This window comes from Rhinoderma darwinii, chromosome 1, assembly GCF_050947455.1.
Source record: "Rhinoderma darwinii isolate aRhiDar2 chromosome 1, aRhiDar2.hap1, whole genome shotgun sequence".
NCBI lineage: Eukaryota > Metazoa > Chordata > Amphibia > Anura > Rhinodermatidae > Rhinoderma > Rhinoderma darwinii.
The window spans coordinates 668496890-668516385 of NC_134687.1; the positions used below are offsets into that span (position 1 = coordinate 668496890).

The following is a 19496-nucleotide window of genomic DNA, read 5'->3' on the forward strand; positions in this document are numbered from 1 at the left end:
CCCCTAGTGGTATTGGCCAGTAGCCTGTGAAGTAGATTGTCTGCTCTGCCCTTATTTTGGGACAGTCAGGTATGAGTTATAGGGAGGAGTCACACAGAATTATGTTTGGAATCAGGCACTATATGGGGGTGATAATTGAGGTATGAGGTTCCTCACTAATGATAGGGTTAGACGGCTCCCGGCACATTTATGGTATTTGTCCGAATTCCCAAATTGCAGCTCTTCCCAGCGGATCCTCCACAACATGCTGGCCAATTCCTTCTCCAACATCAGCTTCCTGTGGACAGACAGAAAACAGCAATGAACCCACCTACCAAGGTAGTATAACTCCTCCCAGTATACAGTAAGACCCCTCCCTCCTCCTCTATACATGGCCCCTCCCCCTCATACGCTGTAACATTGCTTCCATTATACCACGTGACTATTTGGTATAAGGCCCAGGCTACATATGACTTCGGCAAATGCCCTAAATCTGGGTCCGTGTGGATGAGGCACTGACCTGCACCCTAAGAACTCACCTCATAATGAGAATACTCGCCATGCCAAAGATCAGCAGTGTGAGTCCTGCGCCCAGAGCCACCATGGCGAGCGTCGAGAGAGGCGCTGAAGAGAGAACGGTGAGGAGAGACGTTCATTTATAGTCAAAATATATATTTTACAAAACAAAGTACAGAACCCCTACCCTCCCCCTCCCTCTCCCCTCCCCGATCAGCAGAATTGCAGTACCCCACGGTTATACGAATATGACAATAATATAATATGGGGCGTGTGGACGAAGATGGAGGCATACAGATGTATGACCCCATACAGGGCAATCATGGCCGAGGCGAGTCTCCCGCTCCCCCAGGAGAAAAGGCGAGGGGATGGTCACTTACTCTTCACACACGATGGTTCATTAGTATCAAATACACAGGGAGGGCTGTCCGAGGGCGGGGAGCCCTTCAGCCATAGGATTGGGGTGCCCGTCCAGTTAATTTGCTTTGTTATCCCGTCATAATGCCCGACAACCTAGAGGAAAGAAGGAAACCGTGACACGGAGAACATGGTTAGTGACTCTGATGTGGTGAGCGGTTGTGGACACAACCGGTAGAAGGCGGAAGATTCCAGCAGCATGAGACATAACGTCCTGCAGCGAGGTAAATCATTCAGCACCCACAAAACTGCCAAATGGTGGGGGGCTCAAAAGTAAAACCTGACCTCAACCACGAAGTCTTCAACAATGGTTCCCGGAGTAAATATTGTATCTTTAGAGAGTAGTGCATTCCCCGTCCTGAACCCCACCCTCCATAACTACATTATGAGGTAAAGTCCTGCAGTCCTCTCTAATCCACCATCTATGATCACTACGATCACTATAATCACTACAATCACTATGATCACTACGAACAGTGCAGGGAGGGAGGGAGCAGGAAGCAAAATGATCAGGGACAATGCTGGAGCAATGCAGGGGTAAGTTATACTGGACCCCAGGTAGGAACTCCTATTGCTGCCCAGAACCACCAGGGATAGTGACATTAACCCCTATCTCTCCCCAGGACCACCAGGGATACTGACATTATCCCCTATCTCTGCCCTAGACCACCAGAAATGCTGACATTAACACCTATCTCTGCCCAGGATCACCAGGGATACTTACATTAACCCCCATCTCTGTCCAGGACCACCAGAAATGTTGACATTAACCCCTATCTTGGGCCTACACCACCAGGAACACTGAAATGTACCCCTATCTCTTCCCAGGACCACCAGGGATACTGACATTAACCCCTATCTCTGATCAGGACCACCACAGATACTGACATTAACACTTCTCTGTCCTAAAACACCAGGGATACTGACATTAACCCCTATCTCTGTCCAGGACCACCAGAAATGTTGACATTAACCCCTATCTCGGCCCTACACCACCAGGAACACTGAAATTTACCCCTATCTCTTCCCAGGACCACCAGGGATACTGACATTAACCCCTATCTCTGCCCAGGACCACGACAGATACTGACATTAACACTTCTCTGCCCTAAAACACCAGGGATACTGACATTAACCTCTATCTCTGCCCAGGACCACAAGGGATACTAACATTAACCTCTATCTCTGCCCTAGATCACCAGGAACACTGGCATTTACCCCTGTCTCTTCCCAGGACCACCAGGGATACTGACATTAACCCCTATCTCTGCCCAGGACCACCACGGATACTGACATTAACCTCTATCTCTGCCCAGGACCACCAGGAATATTGACATTAACCCCTATCTCTGCCCAGGACCACCACGGATACTGACATTAATGCTTCTCTGCCCTAGACCACCAGGGATACTGACATTAACCTCTATCTCTGCCCAGGACCACCAGGAATATTGACATTAACCTCTATCTCTGCCCAGGACCACCTGAGATACTGACATTAACCCCTATCTCTGCCCACGACCACCAGGGATACTGACATTAACCCCTATCTCTGCCCAGGACCACCAGAAATGCTGACATTAACCCCTATCTCGGCCCTACACCACCAGGAACACTGAAATTTACCCCTATCTCTTCCCAGGACCACCAGGGATACTGACATTAACCCCTATCTCTGCCCAGGACCACGACAGATACTGACATTAACACTTCTCTGCCCTAAAACACCAGGGATACTGACAATAACCTCTATCTCTGCCCAGGACCACCAGGAATACTGACATTAACTTCTATCTCTGCCCAGGACCACAAGGGATACTGACATTAACCTCTATCTCTGCCCTAGACCACCAGGAACACTGACATTTACCCCTGTCTCTTCCCAGGACCACCAGGGATACTGACATTAACCTCTATCTCTGCCCAGGACCACCAGGAATATTGACATTAACCTCTATCTCTGCCCAGGACCACCTGGGATACTGACATTAACCTCTATCTCTGCCCACAACCACCAGGGATATTGACATTAACCCCTATCTCTGCCCAGGACCACCAGGGATATTGACATTAACCCTTCTCTGCCCAGGACCACCAGGGATACTGACATTAACCCCTATCTCTGCCCAGTACCAGCAGGGTTACTGACATTAACCCCTACTTCTGCCCAGGACCACCAGGGATACCGACATTAATGCTTATCTCTGCCCACGACCACCAGGGATACACTAAACCCTATCACTGCCCAAGACGAGCAGGGATACTGGAATTACCCCTATCTCTGCCCTAGACCACCAGGGAAACTGAAGGGTCTGAAAGGGGACAGAAGGGTCTGGAGGGAGACAGAAGGGTGTGGAAGGGTCTGGAGGGAGACAGAAGTGGCTGGAGGGGGACAGAAGGGTCTGGAGGGTGACAGAGGGGTCTCGAGGGAGACACAGGGGTCTGGAGGGAGACAAAATTGTCTGGAGGGAGACAGAAGGGTTTGGGGGGGACAGATGGGTCTAGAGGGGGACAGAAGGGTCTGGAGGGGGACAGAGGGGTCTGGAGGGGGACAGAGGGGTCTCGAGGGAGACAGATTGGTCTCGAGGGAGACAGAGGGGTCTGGAGGGAGACAAAAGTGTCTGGAGGGAGACAGAAGGGTCTGGGGGGGACAGATGGGTCTAGAGGGGGACGTAAGGGTCTGGAGAGGGACAGATGGGTCTAGAGGGGGACAGAAGGGTCTGGAGAGGGACAGAAGGGTTTGGAGGGGGACAGAAGGGTCTGGAGGGGGACAAAATGGTCTGGTGGGGGACAAATGGGTCCAGAGGGAGACAGAAGCGTCTGGAGGGGGCAGATGGGTCTAGAGGGGGACAGAAGGGTCTGGAGGGAAACAGAAGTGTTTGGAGGGGGACAGAAGGGTCTGGAGGTGGACAAATGGGCCTGGAGAGGGACAGATGGATCTGGAGTGGGACAGAAGGGTCTGGAGGGAGACATAAGGGTCTGGAGGGGGACAGTAGTGTCTGGAGGGGGACAGTAGTGTCTGGAGGGAGACAGAGGGATTTTGGAGGTAGACAAAAGTGTCTGGAGGGGGACAGAAGGGTCTGAAGGGGGGACAGAAGTGTCTGGAGGGAGACTGAAGGCTTTGGAGGGGGACAGATAGGCCTTGAGGGGGACAGATGAGTCTGGAGGGAACATAAGGTTCTGAAGGGGGATAAAAAAGTCTGGAGGGGGACAGAAGGGTCTGGAGGGGGACAGAGGGGTCTGGAGGGGGACAGAAGTGTCTGGAGAGGGACAGAAGGGTCTGGAGGGAGACATTAGGATCTGGAGGGGGACAGTAGTGTCTGGAGGGGGACAGTAGTGTCTAGAGGGGGACAGTAGTGTCTGGAGGGGGACAGTAGTGTCTGGTGGGGGACAAATGGGTCTAGAGGGAGACAGAAGCGTCTGGAGGGGGCAGATGGGTCTAGAAGGGGACAGAAGTGTCTGGAGGGGGACAGAAGTGTCTGGAGGGGGACAGAAGTGTCTGGAGGGAGACATAAGGGTCTGGAGGGGGACAGTAGTGTCTGGAGGGGGACAGAGGGATTTTGGAGGTAGACAAAAGTGTCTGGAGGGGGACAGAAGGGTCTGAAGGGGGACAGAAGTGTCTGGAGGGAGACTGAAGGGTTTAGAGGGGGACAGATAGGTCTTGAGGGGGACAGAAGGATCTGGAGGGAGACAGAAGAACTGGAGGGGGACAGATGGGTCTGGAGGGGACATAAGGTTCTGAAGGGGGAGAAAAAAGTCTGGAGGGGGACAGAAGGGTCTGGAGGGGGATAGAGGGGTCTGGAGGGAGACAGAAGGGTCTGGAAGGAAACAGAAGTGCCTGGAGAGGGACAGAAGGGTCTGGAGGTGGACAGACGGGTCTCGAGGGGGACAGAATGGTCTGGAGGGAAACAGAAGTGTTTAGAGGGGGACGGATGGGTCTGGAGGAGAACAAATGGGTCATGAAGGAGATAGAAGGGTCGGGAGGGATACAGAAGGGTCGGGAGGGTGACAGATGGGTCAGGAGGGGAACAGATGGGTCTGGAGGGGAACAGATGGGTCTGGAAGGAGATGGACGGGTCAGGAGGGATACAGAAGGGTCTGGAGGGTGACAGATGGGTCTGGAGGGGAACACATGGGTCTGGAAGGAGATGGAAGGGTCAGGAGGGATACAGAAGGGACTGGAGGGTGACAGATGGGTCTGGTGGGGAACAGATGGGTCTGGAAGGAGATGGAAGGGTCAGGAGGGATACAGAAGGGTCAGGAGGGATACAGATATGGAGGGGGACAGATGTGTCTGGAGGGGGACAGAATGGTCTGGAGGGGGACAGAATGGTATGGAGGGGGACAGAATGGTCTGGAGGGGGACAAAAGGGTCTGGAGGGGGACAGAAGAGTCTGGAGGGGGACAGATGTGTCTGGAGGGGGACAGATGTGTCTGGAGGGGGACAGATGGGTCTGGAGGGGGACAGATGGGTCTGGAGGGGGACAGAGTGGTCTGGAGGGGGACAGAGTGGTCTGGAGGGGGACAGAGTGGTCTGGAGGGGGACAGAGGGGTCTGGAGGAGGACAGAGAAGGTCCCACACAGATTAGAACTTTTGTGGCGGAGACATTGGTTGTGATGTTTTCTCATCAGGAAGAAGTTCCTATTCCCCATAATAGTCTCCCCGGTCATACACGCTGTTCACAGTCCTAGTATTGAGCATCAGACTGACGTATAGAAAGCAGGTGAATCAGGCGTTTCCATAGCAATCACATTACTAATGATGGGCGGCGCAGTCAGTAACTACATCTGACGGTGGGTATAACTGGTAGTGGGTGAAAAACGGACTATTCCTGTTGTTGCTGCTGATGTCGCTGGTCATTGATTGTTGGGGGTCTGTCCCCGCTCCTCGTGTTTTATTCGTTCAGTGTAAACTGTTGCTTTGAAATTTATACAACATGTTTATTAATCTTCTATATTGTGTTATTTCCAGAAGCAGAAAAACTATTCTACAGATATCCAAAGGGGCAGCCAATAAGGAGGGACAGTCCCCGCAGGCTGCCATTAATATACAGGAATGGTTGCATCGGTGACTGATGACACTTTCTGGGGTGTCGTGAGGGGTGGGTCGGGGGGGGGGTCTTATTTCTCCTGTTTACAATTATTCATGTATTGAAGAATAATAATCCTGAAGGAGATCAGACACACATAAACTCAGGGGAGGGGCGGTGCGGTGCTGAGTGGGAGCAGATGGTGTTGGTTGTAGTGATGGTGCGGTGGAGGCACTCTTATCAGAAGAACGGAATGTAAAAAATACAAAAAAAAAATAACCCCTTGATTTCTGAATCCTTCCCAAACCTGCCCCTCATTCCCCCCTCACTGGAATGGCGTGGTCTAAATCACATAGTTGACGCTGCACTGGCAGAGGAAGAGGTAGAGGAAGAGGCAGAGAAAGAGGCAGAGAAAGAGGCAGAGAAAGAGGCAGAGGAAGAGGAAGAGGCAGAGGAAGAGGCAGAGGAAGAGGCAGAGGAAGAAAAGGCAGAGGAAGAAGCAGAGGAAGAGGCAGAGGAGGAGGCAGAGAAAGAGGCAGAGAAAGAGGCAGAGAAAGAGGCAGAGAAAGAGGCAGAGAAAGAGGCAGAGAAAGAGGCAGAGGAAGAGGAAGAGGCAGAGGAAGAGGCAGAGGCAGAAAAAGAGGAAGAGGCAGAGGAAGAAAAGGCAGAGGAAGAAGCAGAGGAAGAGGCAGAGGAGGAGGCAGAGGAAAAAGCAGAAAAATAAGCAGAGGAAGAGGCAGAGGAAGAGAAAATGGAAGAGGCAGAGGAAGAGAAAAAGGAAGAGGCAGAGGCAGAGGTAGAGGAAGAGGCAGAGGAAGAAGCAGAGGAAGAGGCAGAGGAAGATAAAAAGGGTGAGGCAGAGGAAGAGAAAGAGGAAGAGGACGAGGCAGAGGAAGAGAAAAGGAAGAGACAGAGGAAGAGAAAAAGGAAGCGGCAGAGGAAGAGACAGAGGAAGAGACAGAGGAGGAGAAAAGGAAGAGACAGAGGAAGAGAAATAGGAAGAGGCAGAGGAGGAGAAAAGGAAGAGACAGAGTAAGAGGCAGTGGAAGAGAAAAATGAAGAGGCAGAGGTAGAGGAAGAGGCAGAGGAAAAGATAAAGGAACAGGCATAGGAACAGGCAGAGGAAGAGGCAGAGACAGAGGCAGATACAGAGGAAGAGACAGAGGAAGAGGCAGAGGAAGAGAAAAAGGAAGAGGCAGAGGAAGAAGCAGAGGCAGAGGAAGAGACATAGAAAGAGGCAGAGGAAGAGGAAAAGGAAGAGGCAGAGGTAGAGGAAGAGAAAAAAGGAGAGGAAGAGGCAGAGGAAGAAGTAGAGAAAGAGGCAGAGGAAGATAAAAAGCAAGAGGCAGAGGATGAGAAAAAGGAAGAGGAAGAGGCAGAGGAAGAGGAAGAGAAAGAGGCAGAGCTAGAGGAAAAGGCAGAGGGAGAGGAAGAGAAAGAGAAAGAGGAAGAAGCAGAGCTAGAGGAAGAGGCAGAGGTAGAGGCAGAGGAAGAAGCAGAGGTAGAGGCAGAGTTAGAGGAAGAGGCACGGGAAGAGGCAGAGGAAGAGAAAAAGGAAGAGGCAGAGGACGAGATAGAGGAAGAGGCAGAGAAAGAAGAAGCAGAGGAAGAGGCAGAGAAAGAAGAAGCAGAGGAAGAGACAGAGGAAGAGGCAGAGAAAGAAGAAGCAGAGGAAGAGGCCAAGGAAGAGACAGAGGAAGAGGCAGAGGTGGAGACATAGGAAGAGGCAGAGGAAGAGGCTGAGGAAGAGGCAGGGAAAGAAGAAGAGGCCAAGGAAGAGGCAGAGGAAGAGGCAGAGGAAGAGGCAGAGGAAGAGGCAGAGAAAGAAAAAGAGGCCAAGGATGAGGCAGAGGAAGAAGCAGAGGAAGAGATAAAGGAAGAGGCAAAGGAAGAGGCCAAGGCAGAGTAAAAGACAGTTGAAGAGGAAGAGGCCGAGAAAGAGTAAGAGGAAGAGAAAGAGAAAGAGGAAGAGGCAGAGGAAGAGGCCGAGGCAGAGGAAACAAAGAGGAAGAGGCAGCGGAAGAGGCAGATGAAGAGAAAGAGGAAGAGGCAAAGCAAGAGAAAGAGAAATAGGCAGAGGAAGAGGCAAAGCAAGAGAAAGAGAAATAGGCAAAGGAAGAGGCAGAGGATGAGGCAGAGATAGAGAAATAGGAAGAAGCAGAGGAAGAGAAAGAGGCAGAGCAAGAGGCAGAGAAAAATGAAGAGGCAGAGGAAGAGGCAGAGGAAGAGGCAGAGGTAGAGACAGAGAAAAAGAAAAAGGAAGAGGCAGAGGCAGAGAAAGAGGAAAAGGCAGAGGAAGAGGAAGAGACAAGAGAAAGAAAAAGGAAGAGACAGAGGAAGAGGAAGAGGCTGAGACCGAGGTAGAGAAAGAGGAAGAAGCAGAGGAAGAGCAAAAGGAACAGGCAGAGGAAGAGGCCGAGGCTGTGGAAGCAGAAGTGGCAGAGGCAAAGGAAAGGACAGAGAAAGAGGAAGAGACAGAGGGAAAGGCAGAGGAAGAGGCAGTGGAAGAGGAAGAGGCAGTGGAAGAGAAAGAGGAAGAGGCATAGGAAAAAGCAGAGAAAGAGATAAAGGAAGAGGAAGAGGCCGAGGCAGAGGAAGAGACAGTTGAAGAGGAGGAGGAAGAGAAAGAGGAAGAGGCAGAGGAAGAGAAAGAGGAAGAGGCCGAGGAAAAGGCAGTGCAAGAGGCAGAGGAAAAGGCAGAGGAAGAAGAAGAGGAAGAGGCAGAGGAAGAAGCAGAGGAAGATATAAAGGAAGAGGAAGAGGCCAAGGCAGAGGAAGAGACAGTTGAAGAGGAGGAGGCAGAGGCCGAGGAAGAGGCCGAGGAAGAGTAAGAGGCAGAGGACAAGAAAGAGGAAGAGAAAGAGAAAGAGAAAGAGGAAGAGGCAGAGGAAGAGACTGAGGAAGATAAAGTGGCATAGGAACAGATAGAGGAAGAGGCAGAGCAAGATTAAGAGGCCAAGGAAGTGTAAGAAGAAGAGGCAGAGGCCGAGGAAGAGGCCGAGGAAGAGGCAGAGGAAGAGGCAGAGAGAGAGAGGAAAATGCAGAGGAAGAGGTAGAAGAAGAGAAATAGGAAGAGGCAAAGAAAGAGGAAGAGGCAGAGGAAGAGCCAGAGGTAGAGGGAGAGGATGAGGCAGATGAAGATAAATAGAAAGAGGCAGAGGAAGAGGCAGAGCAAGAGAAAGAGGAAGAGGCAGAAAAAGAGGAAGAGTCAAAGGAAGAGTTAGAGGCAGAGGTAGAGGAAGAGGCAGGGGAAGAAGCAGAGGAAGAGGCAGAGGAAGAGAAAGAGGAAGAGGCAGAGGAAGAGAAACAAGAAGAAGCAGAGGAAGAGGCAGAGAAATAGGCAGAGGAAGAGGCAGAGGTAGAAGAAAAAGCAGAGGAAGAAGTAGAGGCAGAGGAAGAGGCAGAGGAAGAGGCAGAGGAAGAGGCAGAGGAAGAGAAATAGGAAGAGACAGAGGAAGAGGGAAGAGGCAGAGAAAGAGGAAGAGTCAGAGGAAGAGTTAGAGGCAGAGGTAGTGTAAAGGATCTGCCAGGCACAGCTTCGGGGTTAACTCCCTTAATTAATCAGTCAGCACCTGAATCTACATCCCTGAGACTGACTCCAGCTTCCACCACTCAGGCTGGCAGGCTTAGGAGTGGGAGAGCCTATCGCAGCCTGGCCAGACTCAGCTAGCTCCCGCCCTCTGTCTATTTATACCTGCATTTCCTGTTCCTCCTTGCTTGTTATTCTTTTTCGTGTGGTTTCCTGGCCCAGCTACAGCTCCTTCTATTTTGTTCCTGCTCCATACAGACCCTGGCTTACTGACTACTCTTCTGCTCTTCGTTTGGTACCTCGCACACTCCTGGCTTGACTCGGCTCGTTCACCACTCTGGTTGCTCACGGTGTTGCCGTGGGCAACTGCCCCTTTCCCTTGCTTGTATTCCCTTGTATGTTTGTCGTGTTTGTCGTGCACTTACTGAGTGCAGGGACCGCCGCCCAGTTGTACCCCGTCGCCTAGGGCGGGTCGTTGCAAGTAGGCAGGGACAGAGTGGCGAGTAGATTAGGGCTCACTCGTCCGTTTCCCTACCCCCCGGTCATTACAGGTAGAGGAAGAGGCAGGGGAAGAAGCAGAGGAAGAAGCAGAGGAAGAGGCAGAGAAAGAGGAAGAGGCAGAGGAATAGAAACAGGAAGAAGCAGAGGAAGAGACAGAGAAATAGGCAGAGGAAGAGGCAGAAGAAAAAGCAGAGAAAGAGGAAGAGGCAGAAGAAGAGGCAGAGGAAGAGGCAGAGGTTAGGAAGAGACAGAGGAAGAGGCAGAGGAAGAGAAATAGGAAGAAACAGAGGAAGAGGCAAAGGAAGAGAAAAAGGAAGAGGCAGAGAAAGAGGAAGAGGCAGAGGAAGAGAAAGAGGAAGAGGCAGAGGAAGAAGCAGAGGAAGAGATAAAGGAAGAGGCAGAGGAAGAGGCTGAGGCAGAAGAAGAGGCAGTTGAAGAGGAAGAGGCAGAGAAAGAGTAAGAGGCAAAGGAAGAGGCAGAGGAAAAGAAAGAGGAAGAGGCAGAGAAAGAGTCCGAGGAAGAGGCAGGGGAAGAGACGGAGGAAGAGGAAGAGAAAGAGGTATAGGAACAGAAAAAGGAAGATGAAGAGGCCGAGGATGAGGCCGAGGATGAGGCCGAGGAAGAGGCCGAGGAAGAGGCAGAGGAAGAAAAAGAAGAAGAGGAAAAGGCAGAGGAAGGGGCAGAGAAAGAGGAAAAGGCAGAGGAAGAGGAAGAGACAGAGAAAAAGGAAGAGGCAGAGGAAGAGGCAGAGAAAGAGGAATAGGCAGAGGAAGAGGCAGAGAAAGAGGAAAAGGCAGAGGAAGAGGCCGAAGCAGGGGAAGAGGCAGTGGAAGAGGAAGAGGCAGAGGCAAAGTAAGAGAAAGATAAAGAGGCAGAGGAAGAGGCAGAGGAAGAGGCAGAGGAAGAGGCAGAGGGAGAGGCAGAGGGAGAGGAAGAGTCAGAGGAAGAGTTAGAGGCAGAGGTAGTGTAAAGGATCTGCCAGGCACAGCTTCGGGGTTAACTCCCTTAATTAATCAGTCAGCACCTGAATCTACATCCCTGAGACTGACTCCAGCTTCCACCACTCAGGCTGGCAGGCTTAGGAGTGGGAGAGCCTATCGCAGCCTGGCCAGACTCAGCTAGCTCCCGCCCTCTGTCTATTTATACCTGCATTTCCTGTTCCTCCTTGCTTGTTATTCTTTTTCGTGTGGTTTCCTGGCCCAGCTACAGCTCCTTCTATTTTGTTCCTGCTCCATACAGACCCTGGCTTACTGACTACTCTTCTGCTCTTCGTTTGGTACCTCGCACACTCCTGGCTTGACTCGGCTCGTTCACCACTCTGGTTGCTCACGGTGTTGCCGTGGGCAACTGCCCCTTTCCCTTGCTTGTATTCCCTTGTATGTTTGTCGTGTTTGTCGTGCACTTACTGAGTGCAGGGACCGCCGCCCAGTTGTACCCCGTCGCCTAGGGCGGGTCGTTGCAAGTAGGCAGGGACAGAGTGGCGAGTAGATTAGGGCTCACTCGTCCGTTTCCCTACCCCCCGGTCATTACAGGTAGAGGAAGAGGCAGGGGAAGAAGCAGAGGAAGAAGCAGAGGAAGAGGCAGAGAAAGAGGAAGAGGCAGAGGAATAGAAACAGGAAGAAGCAGAGGAAGAGACAGAGAAATAGGCAGAGGAAGAGGCAGAAGAAAAAGCAGAGAAAGAGGAAGAGGCAGAAGAAGAGGCAGAGGAAGAGGCAGAGGTTAGGAAGAGACAGAGGAAGAGGCAGAGGAAGAGAAATAGGAAGAAACAGAGGAAGAGGCAAAGGAAGAGAAAAAGGAAGAGGCAGAGAAAGAGGAAGAGGCAGAGGAAGAGAAAGAGGAAGAGGCAGAGGAAGAAGCAGAGGAAGAGATAAAGGAAGAGGCAGAGGAAGAGGCTGAGGCAGAAGAAGAGGCAGTTGAAGAGGAAGAGGCAGAGAAAGAGTAAGAGGCAAAGGAAGAGGCAGAGGAAAAGAAAGAGGAAGAGGCAGAGAAAGAGTCCGAGGAAGAGGCAGGGGAAGAGACGGAGGAAGAGGAAGAGAAAGAGGTATAGGAACAGAAAAAGGAAGATGAAGAGGCCGAGGATGAGGCCGAGGATGAGGCCGAGGAAGAGGCCGAGGAAGAGGCAGAGGAAGAAAAAGAAGAAGAGGAAAAGGCAGAGGAAGGGGCAGAGAAAGAGGAAAAGGCAGAGGAAGAGGAAGAGACAGAGAAAAAGGAAGAGGCAGAGGAAGAGGCAGAGAAAGAGGAATAGGCAGAGGAAGAGGCAGAGAAAGAGGAAAAGGCAGAGGAAGAGGCCGAAGCAGGGGAAGAGGCAGTGGAAGAGGAAGAGGCAGAGGCAAAGTAAGAGAAAGATAAAGAGGCAGAGGAAGAGGCAGAGGAAGAGGCAGAGGAAGAGGCAGAGGGAGAGGCAGAGGGAGAGGCAGAGGGAGAGGCAGAGGAAGAGAAAGAGGCAGAGGCAGCGGAAGAGACACTGCCTAAACACCTGACATTAAGTTCCTGCTAGAGGGGGGAAGAATGTGTCTAACCCTGGCTGTCACTGTTTTGGGGGGCACTGTGTCTGTCACTGTTATGGTGACACTGTGGATGTCACTGTTAAGGAAGCCCTGTGGCTATTGCTGTTATGGGGAGCACTGTGGCTGTCACCATTATGGGGAGCACTGTGGCTGTCACTGTTATGGGGAGCACTGTGGCTATCACTGTTATGGGGCACTGTGGCTGTCAGTGTTATGGGGAGCACTGTGGATGTCACTGTTATGGGGAGCACTGTGGCTATCACTGTTATGGGGCACTGTGGCTGTAACTGTTATGGGGAGCACTGTGGATGTCACTGTTATGGGGAGCACTGTGGCTGTGACTATTATGGGGAGCACTGTGGCTGTCACTGTTATGTGGAGCACTGTGGATGTCACAGTTATGAGGGGCACTGTGTCTGTCACTGTTATGGGGACAATGTGGCTGTCACTGTTGTGGGGAACACTGTGGATGTCACTGTTATGGGAGCACTGTGGATGTGACTGTTATGGGGGGCACTGTGGATGTGACTGTTATGTGGGGCACTGATGATGTCACTGTTATGAGGGGCACTGTGTCTGTCACTGTTATGGGGACAATGTGGCTGTCACTGTTGTGGGGAACACTGTGGATGTCACTGTTATGGGAGCACTGTGGATGTCACTGTTATGGGGGGCACTGTGGCAGTCACTGATATAGGAACACTATGAATCTTACCTCAAAGTTTCCGTTTTCGTGGTCAGTCATTGTCCAGAGATCGAAGTCTGTGTTGCGGTCATTGCTCTTATCCATGCTGACAGTACCAGTGATCCCTGCGGAGGGGAAGAATAGGGACTATAACTCTGGATGAGGAAGTATAACTCCCAGCATCCTCAGTGCAGGTGCTAATAGCCATATAGATGAAAGAGTAGTCACTCTCACCCTGCATGCTGCGCTCCTGGATCTTCTGGACTATCCGGATTCCATCCTTCGGAGAACCCCCTTCTTGTAGCGTCTCATTCAGAGCCTTAGCATAAAGCAGCACCCCGTCATAGAAGCAACCGGCAATGAGGTTCATCTGAAGAGAGGACATTATATACTCAGAGAAGCGTCACCTTATAATATACAGAACTAAAACAGGACTGTCACCTTATAATATACAGAGCTAAATCAGGACTGTCATCTCATGATATACAGAGCTAAAACAGGACTGTCACCTTATGATATACAGAGCTAAAACAGGACTGTCACCTTATACAGAGCTAAAACAGGACTGTCACCTTATAATATACAGAGCTAAAACAGGACTGTCATCTCATAATATACAGAGCTAAAACAGGACTGTCACCTTATAATATACAGAGCTAAATCAGGAATGTCACCTTATAATATACAGAGCTAAATCAGGACTGTCATCTCATGATATACAGAGCTAAAACAGGACTGTCACCTTATGATATATAGAGCTAAAACAGGACTGTCACCTTATACAGAGCTAAAACAGGACTGTCACCTTATAATATACAGAGCTAAAACAGGACTGTCATCTCATAATATACAGAGCTAAAACAGGACTGTCACCTTATGATATATAGAGCTAAAACAGGACTGTCACCTTATACAGAGCTAAAACAGGACTGTCACCTTATAATATACAGAGCTAAAACAGGACTGTCATCTCATAATATACAGAGCTAAAACAGGACTGTCACCTTATGATATATAGAGCTAAAACAGGACTGTCACCTTATACAGAGCTAAAACAGGACTGTCACCTTATAATATACAGAGCTAAAACAGGACTGTCATCTCATAATATACAGAGCTAAAACAGGACTGTCACCTTATAATATACAGAGCTAAAACAGGACTGTCATCTCATAATATACAGAGCTAAAAAAGGACTGTCACCTTATAATATACAGAGCTAAATCAGGAATGCCACCTTATAATATACAGAGCTATACAGAGCTAAAATAGGACTGTCACCTTATGATATATAGAGCTAAAACAGGACTGTCACCTTATAATATACAGAGCTAAAACAGGACTGTCACCTTATACAGAGCTAAAACAGGACTGTCACCTTATAATATACAGAGCTAAAACAGGACTGTCACCTTATACAGAGCTAAAACAGGGATGCCACCTTATAATATACAGAGCTAAAACCGGACTGTCGCCTTATAATATAAAGAGCTAAAACAGGACTGTCACCTTATACAGAGCTAAAACAGGACTGTCACCTTATAATATACAGAGCTAAAACAGGACTGTCACCTTATACAGAGCTAAAACAGGACTGTCACCTTATAATATACAGAGCTAAAACAGGACTGTCATCTCATAATATACAGAGCTAAAACAGGACTGTCACCTTATACATAAATAAAACAGGACTGTCACCTTATAATATACAGAGCTAAAACAGGACTGTCACCTTATACAGAACTAAAACAGGACTGTCCTCTTATACAGAACTAAAACAGGACTGTCACCTTATAATAACAGAGCTAAAACAGGACTGTCATATTATAATATACAGAGGTGAAACAGGACTGTCACCTTATAATATACAGAGCCTGAGCATAAAGCAGCACTCCGTCATAGAAGCAACCAGCAATGACGTTCATCTGTAGAGAGGAGGACATTATATACTGAAGGAAGTGTCACCTTATAATATACAGAGCTAAAACAGGACTGTCACCTTATAATATACAGAGCAAGTCCAGGACTGTCATCTCATAATATACAGAGCTAAAACAGGACTGTCACCTTATAATATACAGAGCTAAAACAGGACTGTCACCTTATACAGAACTAAAACAGGACTGTCACCTTATAATATACAGAGCTAAAACAGGACTGTCACCTTATACAGAACTAAAACAGGACTGTCACCTTATAATATACAGAGCTAAAACAGGACTGTCATCTTATATTTTATGTATGTATGTATGTATGTATGTCTGTATGTATGTATGTAAATGTGTTATATTCCCCACCCTCCTCTCTATTGTAATTACGGATAGAACCAGTGGTCTCCTCTGTCTGGCCTGCACCATGGTGGGCACATACATGGTAAGCACATACATGTTAATCAGATACATGGTAAGCACGTACATGGGGGCACATACATGGTAGACACATACATGGTAGGCACATACATGGTAAGCACATACATGGTAAGCACATACATGGGGCAGATACATGGTGAGCACATACATGGTAAGCACATATATAAGGGCACATACATGGTAAGTACATACATGGTAGACACATACATGGTAATCGCATACATGGTAAGCACAAACATGGAAAGCACATACATTGTAAGCACATGCATGGGGGCACATACATGGTAAGTACATACCTGGTAGGCACATACATGGTAGACACATACATGGGGGCACATACATGGTAAGTACATACATGGTAGGCACATACATAGTAGACACATACATGGTAGACACATACATGGGGGCACATAGATGAAGGGCACATACATGGTAAGCACATACATGGTAAGCACATACATGGTAGGCACAAACATGGTAAGTACCTATATGGGAAGCACATACATGGTAAGCACATACATGGTAGACACATACATGGTAGGCACATACATAGTAGACAATTACATGGGGGCACATACATGGGAGGCACATACATAGTAGACACATACATGGGGCACATACATGGTAGGCACATACATAGTAGACACATACATGGTAAGCACATACATGGTAAGCATATACATGGTAAGCACATACATGGGGGCACATAGATGATGGGCACATACATGGTAAGCACATACATGGTATACAGATACATGGTAAGCACATACATGGTAAGCACATACATGGTAAGCATATACATGGTAAGCACATACATGGGGGCACATAGATGATGGGCACATACATGGTAAGCACATACATGGTATACAGATACATGGTAAGCACATACATGGTAACCACATACATGGTAAGCATATACATGGCAGACATACATGGTAAGCACATACATGGTAAGCATATACATGGTAAGCACATACATGGGGGCATATAGATGATGGGCACATACATGGTAAGCATATACATGGCAGACATACATGGTAAGCACATACATGGTAAGCATATACATGGTAAGCACATACATGGGGGCATATAGATGATGGGCACATACATGGTAAGCACATACATGGTATACAGATACATGGTAAGCACATACATGGTCAGCACATACATGGTAAGCATATACATGGCAGACATACATGGTAGGCGCATACATGGGAGGCACATACATGGTAAGCATATACATGGTAGATACATACATGGTAAGCACATACAAGGTAAGCACATACAAGGTAGACACATACATAGTAGGCGCATACATGGTAGACCCATACATGGTAAGCACATATACGGGGGCACATACATAGTAAGCAGATACATGTAAGCACATACATGGTAAGCACATACATGGGACACTTACCAGGGAATAGTTTAGCTCCACCTTGAACTCCTCCTTACATCGCTGGATCAGGTTCTTCTGGAACGTCAGGTATTCCGGGTTCTGCGGCTCATGGTAAGTGATCACCAGCACAGTCTAGAAATAATATAGAAATAGTGATAATACAGAATGTGGGCGTGGCCGTGACTACAGGGAGGGACAACCAGCACAGTCTAGAAATAATATAGAAATAGTGATAATACAGAATATGGGCGGGGCCGAGTCTACAGGGAGGGACAACCAGCACAGTCTAGAAATAATATAGAAATATTGATAATACAGAATGTGGGCGGGGCCATGACAAGAGAAAGGGACAACAAGGACAGTCTAGAAAGAATATAGATATAGTGATAATACAGAATGTGGGCGGGGCTGTGACAACAAGCAGGGACAACCAGGACAGTCCAGAAATAATACAACAGGAGGGACTGTATACACCAAACTGTGACTGCTACAGATCACTAGACAACCAATTATTAGATAAGGACAGACACTTTAATGGGAAATGGGAGGGTCTTAATGTTTTATAATATAGGCATTATAGCCAGCAGAGTGCCCCCATACACAATCATACCAGCAGAGTGCCCCATATACAATAATACCAGCAGAGTGCCCCCATACACAAAAATACCAGCAGAGTGCCAGCAGACTGCCCCATATAAAATAATACCAGCAGAGTGCCCCATATACAATAATACCAGCAAAGTGCCCCATACACAATAATACCAGCAGAGTGCCCCCATACACAAAAATACCAGCAGAGTGCCCCATACACAATCATACCAGCAGAGTGCCCCATATACAATAATACCGGCAGAGTGCCCCCATATACAATAATACCAGCAGAGTGCCCCCATATACAATAATACCAGCAAGTGCCCCCATACATAATAATACCAGCAGAGTGCCCCATATACAATAATACCGGCAGAGTGCCCCCATACACAATAATACCAGCAGAGTGCCCCATACATAATAATACCAGCAGAGTGCCCCATACACAATAATACCAGCAGAGTGCCCCATACATAATAATACCAACAGAGTGCCCCATACACAATCATACCAGCAGAGTGCCCCATATACAATAATACCGGCAGAGTGCCCCATACATAATAATACCAACAGAGTGCCCCATACACAATAATACCAGCAGAGTGCCCCCATACACAATAATACCAGCAGAGTGCCCCCATACACAATAATACCAGCAGAGTGCCCCCATACACAATACCAGCAGAGTGCCCCATATACAATAATACCAGCAGAGTGCCCCCATACACAATAATACCAGCAGAGTGCCCCCATACACAATAATACCAGCAGAGTGCCCCATACATAATAATACCAACAGAGTGCCCCATACACAATCATACCAGCAGAGTGCCCCATATACAATAATACCAGCAGAGTGCCCCCATACACAAAAATACCAGCAGAGTGCCAGCAGAGTGCCCCATATAAAATAATACCAGCAGAGTGCCCCATATACAATAATACCAGCAAAGTGCCCCATACACAAAAATACCAGCAGAGTGCCCCATACACAATCATACCAGCAGAGTGCCCCATATACAATAATACCGGCAGAGTGCCCCCATACACAATAATACCAGCAGAGTGCCCCATATACAATAATACCAGCAGAGTGCCCCATACACAATAATACCAGAAAAGTGCCCCCATACATAATAATACCAACAGAGTGCCCCATACACAATAATACCAGCAGAGTGCCCCCATATACAATAATACCAGAAAAGTGCCCCCATACATAATAATACCAACAGAGTGCCCCATACACAATAATACCAGCAGAGTGCCCCCATACACAATAATACCAGAAAAGTGCCCCCATACATAATAATACCAACAGAGTGCCCCATACACAATAATACCAGCAGAGTGCCCCATATACAATAATACCAGCAGAGTGCCCCATATACAATAATACCAGCAGAGTGCCCCATATACAATAATACCAGCAGAGTGCCCCATATACAATAATACCAGCAGAGTGCCCCATATACAATAATACCAGCAGAGTGTCCCATATACAATAATACCAGCAGAGTGCCCCATATACAATAATACCAGCAGAGTGCCCCCATACACAATAATACCAGCAGAGTGCCCCATACACAATAATACCAGCAGAGTGCCCCATATACAATAATACCAGCAGAGTGCCCCATATACAATAATACCAGCAGAGTGTCCCATATACAATAATACCAGCAGAGTGCCCCATATACAATAATACCAGCAGAGTGCCCCATATACAATAATAGCAGCAGAGTGCCCCATATACAATAATACCAGCAGAGTGCTCCATACACAATAATACCAGCAGAGTGCCCCCATACACAATAATACTAGCAGAGTGCCCCCATATACAATAATACCAGCAAAGTGCCCCATACACAATAATACCAGCAGAGTGCCCCATACACAATAATACCAGCAGAGTGCCCCATACACAATAATACCAGCAGAGTGCCCCCGTACACAATAATACCAGCAGAGTG

At 48.5% G+C, this 19496-nt stretch overlaps 1 protein-coding gene and 1 pseudogene across 1 annotated transcript in view; one reads left to right on the forward strand and one right to left on the reverse strand.

The window, feature by feature from the left end:
* Nucleotides 1-19496, reverse strand: part of NPR2 (natriuretic peptide receptor 2) — a 265799-nt gene that overhangs the window by 152479 nt on the left and 93824 nt on the right. Inside the window, exons 3-8 of the mRNA XM_075844429.1 lie at nt 16951-17064; nt 13399-13534; nt 13195-13289; nt 876-1008; nt 519-603; nt 157-277 (exon numbers count right to left, since the gene is read on the reverse strand). Of these exons, the coding sequence (XP_075700544.1) occupies nt 157-277; nt 519-603; nt 876-1008; nt 13195-13289; nt 13399-13534; nt 16951-17064 (684 nt within the window). The remainder of the gene's footprint in view (nt 1-156; nt 278-518; nt 604-875; nt 1009-13194; nt 13290-13398; nt 13535-16950; nt 17065-19496) is intronic.
* LOC142665202 (uncharacterized) lies at nt 1112-8860 on the forward strand (annotated as a pseudogene).